The 6,285-nt window shown below is 44.5% G+C and overlaps 1 protein-coding gene across 1 annotated transcript; it reads left to right on the top strand.

Moving 5' to 3' along the window:
• The first annotated feature begins 35 nt into the window (after positions 1-35).
• CIAO2A (cytosolic iron-sulfur assembly component 2A) lies at positions 36-4,740 on the top strand. Its single transcript, XM_042824217.1, has 5 exons — positions 36-196; positions 720-884; positions 2,306-2,355; positions 3,472-3,517; positions 4,281-4,740. Exons 1-5 carry the CDS (start codon positions 70-72, stop codon positions 4,376-4,378), a joined length of 486 nt encoding a protein of 161 aa, XP_042680151.1. The 5' UTR covers positions 36-69; the 3' UTR covers positions 4,379-4,740.
• Positions 4,741-6,285: the final 1,545 nt, after the last annotated feature.

The following is a 6,285-nucleotide window of genomic DNA, read 5'->3' on the forward strand; positions in this document are numbered from 1 at the left end:
GCGCACCTCCCTCCGCCGGACGGTGGCCGCGCGGGGCCGTTTCGCGCTCTCCCATGGCGGAGCGGGAGGATGTCGCTGGTGCTGGGGCTGCTGTCGCACACGCTGAGCAGAGTGCTGCGGTACTCCGGGCTGCGTAGGGGCTGCCATGCCCCGCCCAGCAGGGCCATGGAGCAGGACAAGGCGCTCGAGGTTTACGGTGACTGGCGGAGCTGCTCGGGGCCGCGCGGGGCGGGACGCGGGCGGGCCTGGAAGCGGCGGCGGAACGGGAGCCGCGCGGTGGCCGTAGGTTGTGCTTAAGGTGCTCTCGAAGCGTCATCCGTGGAGCCCGGGCTGAGGAGGGGAGGGCGGAGGTGGAGAGGAGGGTCGACCCGCCTCGTCGCAAAGTTAGACGTGGGAAAACGCGAAGGGCGAGCAGCGTTGTGTGAAATGCCGCACCGGTGCTTTGTGCTGGGATAGGCTGATTTTAAACCGCTTGCAGTTCTGAAGGTGTTCTATGTCCATTAGTAGGTATTGATTAGAATGGGATGGTGAAAGCAATAGCAAATACAGCAGGTGGTTTGATCTGCCCAGCTCCCAGGGAACTGGTAATGCACTGCTGGTATTTACAGCTGTGCCTCGGAACAGGATCGAAGCGAGCGCTGCCGGGAAGATGGCTTTTAATTAGAAGCATTGAGTTTAGGAAAGTGATTTTGTTGTCGCTGGCTCATCTTCTGCTTTAGATATCATCCGAACCATCCGGGACCCGGAGAAACCAAACACTTTAGAAGAACTGGAAGTGGTGACGGAAAGCTGCGTCAAAGTGAATGAGATTGGCGAGGAAGAGTATCTGGTTGTCATCAGGTTCACGCCAACAGTACCTCACTGCTCTTTGGCTACTCTCATTGGTAACATTTCTGTTTCATTACATCTTCAGCAATGAGTGCGAAGTTAATTTTAGATTGTCTGAATAATATTCTTATTAGTTAAAGTTCAGTATCGTTTTACCAGCAGTTTAGCTGTGAATTTCATCTTGAGAGCCCTTATGGCCATACAAACAAGGAACAGAAGGAATGGGGAGCTGTTGAAGGTCGTATTATGGAATCACAGAATGGTCTGGGTTGCAAAGGAGCACAGTGCTCATCCAGCTCCAACCCCCTGCTGTGTGCAGGTCGCCAACCAGCAGCCCAGGCTGCCCAGAGCCACATCCAGCCTGGCCCTGAATGCCTGCAGGGATGGGGCAAGCAGGTCGTCTGTTTTTCTCACGTTAGGAAAATTTCAGAACAAAGCAGCTCTCAAAAATCTATTCAGAAGCAGCGTGGAACACAGTGTGTGACCTGTGAAGCAGGTTCCTCATTCTGTCGCAGGAAAAGATTATGGTGATTATTTTAAATAATTGGGTAGCATGTGTAAGAATAGAGGCAGTAAACAGTTGTTTTCTTGGTTTTGTTCTTTTTTTTCCACAAACGTCCTCATCTGCAGAGTTCTCTGAAGTGCGTTGGGGTGCATTTGCTGTTAGCACTGGCTCACCTGAGCACAAACCAGGGCTGCAGTGTGGCTGTGGCTGTCCATGTGCAGCTCAGTGTGGAGCCAGGTTGTGGGGAGACGTGCAGCAGTAGGGCTGTCCTCTAGCTGGGGTGTTGCTCTCCAAGACAAACTGCAGTTCTCTGCTCAGTCACTTTGGAGACTTTCTCAGCAGTACTACTTGCTATATACAAATCTATACTTGCATATTTTTGAAGTAAAATTCGAATGCTGATTGTTAATGCACAGCTTTTCTCTAATTGCAGCAGCTTGTTTTTTGGTAGATTTATGTGGCCCCAAGGATGACGTTTTTTGAGTGCTATTTTCAATTATTTTCCAGTTCTGCATGTTAGACATCTAAAATAGTGAAGTTATGAGCTTGAGTTCCAAATTGTTGCAGGCAGGCCTTGCAACTATTCTTCCAACATTTTGTTTTGGGTTTTTAACAAAAACAAGCTAAGCATTCTTCTCAGCATAGAGACAGCCACAACAATAGCCAGAAAGCTCTATCAAAAGGGCAGAAGGCTGGAAATGGTGGAATTTGCATGCATTCAGTATTTCTCAGGGGTGCTGGGGACCAAAACCTTCTAAGTTTGTAAGGCAGGTATGAGCTCAACTGAGAGACTGCCTGGAAAGGGTCAGCAATGTGATTTGGTCTCCTCTGTGGCTTTTGCTGCTCAGAATGCAGAAGGAAGAGGTTGCCAAGTATAGTGGTGGGTTTGATTGTTAAATATGTGTTCTCTGAAAATGCACCTCAAAACCTTGGATTTGACAGGGATGTCTCTTAATCTGCTTTGTTTACCAGGCCTTTGTTTAAGAATAAAGCTTCAGAGATGCTTGCCTTTCAGACATAAGGTAAGATATCAGTTCTGAAACCTGCTCCAAGCTACAGGAATAAGTACTTCCAATGCTAAGTGTTCTTTAAGAAAGGATATGCTGCAGGATTGAGCAACTTGCAAAGCGTGATAAAGGATGAGCCTTTTAAACAGCCTGTTGTTTATGGAGGAAGTGAACACTGCAGAGCAGGAGTACTGGAAGGGACCTCTGAATAAATGTGGTGATTCCTTTCCTTTACAAAACAGTTTGTAGCTTGTTACACAGTGTTGCTTTTTGAAATCTTTTGTTTTTATAGTTGCTAGCTTCTTCTTTCCAGTTACGGCAGTGTGAAGCAAGGCTTGTATTTCTAGGTAATTAGGGTAGATGGTGATCTGTTACGCTGGACACATGATAACAAGTGGGTTTTGCTTCAGTGAGATAAAATGAGATGCACTGGACTTGTGTACTTTTCCTTTGCTACAGCAGTTCCATGACGTTTCCTTGTTGTTCTGTTTGTTGGACATTGTTGGTTTGTTTGTTTGGTGCTTTTTTTTTTTTGCCAGGCCTGTTCAGTTAAATGCATGAAGTCAATTTGGGCCTGTTTAGCATTTAGTCTTACAGTCTCTCCCAGGCAGAAACCAGATAATGTATTATGCCACCATTTCAGATAGAACATGTGTTTCTTGTCATTGAGTAAGACTTAAAAGGAATATATTTTTACAAATCTGTTCCTAAGGATGTCTTTCCAAGAGTTCTTAGCTTGTGAAAGTGACACTTGCAATTCTGGTGGCTTTCAAACAAATAGTCCTTGAGCTGTGACCAGCAGAGAACTTATTAGGAAGGAAATGCCAATTCTGCACTCTGTTTCCAAGCAGCCCAGCTGCAATGGATTTTTCACATGAGCCATTGATATTAGTGAGACATGAATGCTGCCACAGTTTTGAAGGAGTACTGAGGCCTCCTTGAATGGAGATAGATCTATTGCAACACAGTCACAAGGCTCAGATCAGTTGCTGTCATTGGTTCCCTTCCATTGTATAGGAACATTCTGAAAGGTACAGATTCCATGCATTGTATGTGTTTGGTAGTTTTCTGTTTTGGTACTGAATCTATTTTACAGTTGATGAATGCATCTAACACTGATCTCTCCTCTAGCTGGAAATCTACATATCTGAAGGTACACATTCCACTGAAGAAGACAGTAAGTAGAGCTTTAGACTCTGTGTTCTTTGGGAAGTTGCTCTTGTGCTGCTCAGTTATTAGCATGAAGAACTTCCTGCCTGGTTGATGATCTTAACACTGTGAAGTTTATCTGTATTTTTAAAATAAAATCTGTAGGACACTGAATTCTTCCAGAGCTGCATTTAATCACCATCTCAAACAGCTGCTGAAGCCTCTGTTGAGGCGACGCCTCGGCCCCTGTTCATAACCAGCAGAAATCTTTATGTGGGGGAAAACCAGTTCTTGCCATTAAATGACAAGACATTGAACCTGGAGAACACCGACTACTAATTTGTCACAGACTTCACACTTCATTTGAAGACACTTGATTAGCATACCTTGTACCTTGTATTCTTTTCCTAAACAAGAAAGCAGAAAACTTTTGGTTCTGATGGATGTTTGTTTGTGACTGAGTGCTCCCTGGCTCTTTTTCACAATTTCCTGTTAACCTCTCCTCTCAACTCCTTGGCTTTGTGCTCGGCTATACAACCTAAATGTCTGCCAGCACAGCAGTTCACCATTTCAGTTTGGGCTATTGTGCAAACTTCAGTCCTCTGCCTGAATAGAGATTTGCAGTGAGGTGGGCAGAACGCACTGTTTCTGTAACGCAGCATTTTCTCCCTCTTTGAGTTGGCCCTTCTGGGGGCTTGGAGAAACCCTGCCTTGCACTTGTGCTCACGGTGCTGCATGCATAAAGTACCACTCAGAACTGCTTCTGACTTCACTTCTCCTATGTTTTGCAGTCAATAAGCAAATCAACGACAAAGAGAGAGTCGCAGCTGCGATGGAGAATCCAAACCTGCGTGAGATCGTGGAGCAGTGCGTGACAGAGCCTGACTAGGAGCTGCTGCACACACAGCATTTTGATACGTTTCCTAAAGTTATCTTTGTTCAAAAAAGAGGAATCAAAGCCTTGAGTTTAATACTTGAGTTCTTTTTATCTTCTGTATGTTTTTTAAAAAAATTGTTTATAAGATAGATATAAATTATGAAAAATCAGTCTCTAAAATAAAACGAAGTATATAGTGTTAAGAGTTTGTAATATCTGGTGTCCAGAGAAGTATTTTATCTCATTAAAAAATGAAACAGCACCGTATGTATTGCCTTCTGATAGACATTGTCACACAAATGCAGTTTTGCAGGTTAAATTTCTATTGTTTCAATCACCACACTGTAAAAATAAAAGAGATTCTTATACTGAAATGCTGCTTTGAGATCAGCACCTTTTTTTTTTTTTTTCTTTAGCTTAGGTTTGGATTTCTGCTAGAGAAGTTAACGTTTATTCAACTTGTTTGTTTCCAGTGAACACATTAAAATTGAAATGAATTCAGTGAACTGGGAACCAAGCGATTGGACTGGAGCCTTTACCGAGACCCCATTTTTGCTAAATGTCTGTATTGTTTAGAAGTACATGTTTCTGATTCTGGTTTCCAATTACCTTGAGGGTAAGTTTTCCTGTGGCAACGTGTTGCCAGTTTGATCCTGCTGTTTGTTGCAGCTTACCTGCAGCGTGGGACAGGAGAGAAGCCTGCAGCCTGTGGTCACTGCTGTTCTGTTTCTTTTTGCGGCTCCCTTTCTAATCTGATCTGCAGCATCCATCATGTTGTCAGCTGTCATGTGTTTTCTCTCTGAAGTCCCCCGGGGTTCATTTCCTGCTGCAGCTGTGGGTTTGACCATGCACTTACTTTCCCTGAAGAATGAGGCGGATGTTTCTCTCGCTGTCCTCGGGGAGAAGTGATGTTCAGGATCCACAGCACAGCCACAGGAGGGCCCCAGTGCTGAGCCTGTGTGCAGCTGTGTGCTGCTGGCTGGCAAACCATTCCTAGATCCTGAGGTGTTATCTGGGCAGTGCAAAGCAGCTTGTGCAACTGGTGTTCCCCCAAGTAAAGTAAAAAACGTGAGTTGGAGCCTTTCCCAAGTGGAGCTGTGATGACTGTAGCAGGCTTGTATTTGGTTAAACAGCGAGAAATCCTCAGAGTTCTGTGCAACATCTGTTGAGATTTCTGGGATGTGTAACCATTTTAATAATGAGCTTCATAAAGCTCTCCTGAAGGCATGAATGACTGAATGGGTTCCATCTAGGCTGCGTGTTATAAACGGTGGAGAAAATGTTCTCCTTGTAGAACGATGCTCTGATGGATGTCACAGCTGTAATCTCCCTGCTTCAGTGCCAAAGTCCCACTTTGGTCAAAATCAACAATCTGTGTATTTACATTTCAGCTGGAATAGTCTACCACAATATATCCTAAAAGAGGCATTTAGAAAGGTTTTGTATTGTTTTTTTTTCCCAGCAGGCTCTTGAAATGGCAACAGCTCCTGCCAGCTAAGATGAAGAGCAGAGGGAGATCTTTTCCTGTGAAAGAATTACATTGGTAGCGTGTGCTGTGATTCTCTTGGAAGGTCTGAGGCTTCCTCTGATGCACTAACATGGTGAGATGATGAAATGCTGTGTCGGCAAATGGCCACAAAGTAAAGGCACTTCATTCTCCAAGTACTTGGCGCCATGAGAATGTATTTCGTTTCCTCTGGAAGCATTTTTGGAAATTGTGTGTTTATTCACTGAGAATTTGTACATCGCAGTTTTAATCACTGCATCTCCAAAGGCAAACTTAGAATGGACAACAGCCCGCACTAAGCTCACTAAGAGACTGTTCTGAAAGCAGTGACATTCAGCAGTGAGCAGTGAGCATGCTTTGAGAATCTCCAGTAAGAGCTGACAAGAAGGAGAGCTTGTTTGTGAGTTATTTT

Source organism: Centrocercus urophasianus, unplaced genomic scaffold, assembly GCF_019232065.1.
Source record: "Centrocercus urophasianus isolate 14NV4802_14NV808 unplaced genomic scaffold, USGS_Curo_1.0 seq_23, whole genome shotgun sequence".
In the NCBI taxonomy this organism is placed as follows: Eukaryota; Metazoa; Chordata; class Aves; order Galliformes; family Phasianidae; genus Centrocercus; species Centrocercus urophasianus.

Excerpts from the sequence above, each read along its gene's own strand:
- CIAO2A (XM_042824217.1), top strand. The coding sequence starts at position 70 with ATGTCGCTGGTGCTGGGGCTGCTGTCGCACACGCTGAGCAGAGTGCTG. Across the intron at positions 197-719 it reads CAAGGCGCTCGAGGTTTACG|ATATCATCCGAACCATCCGG; the intron begins GTGACTGGCGGA and ends CTTCTGCTTTAG. Across the intron at positions 3,518-4,280 it reads ACATTCCACTGAAGAAGACA|TCAATAAGCAAATCAACGAC; the intron begins GTAAGTAGAGCT and ends TATGTTTTGCAG.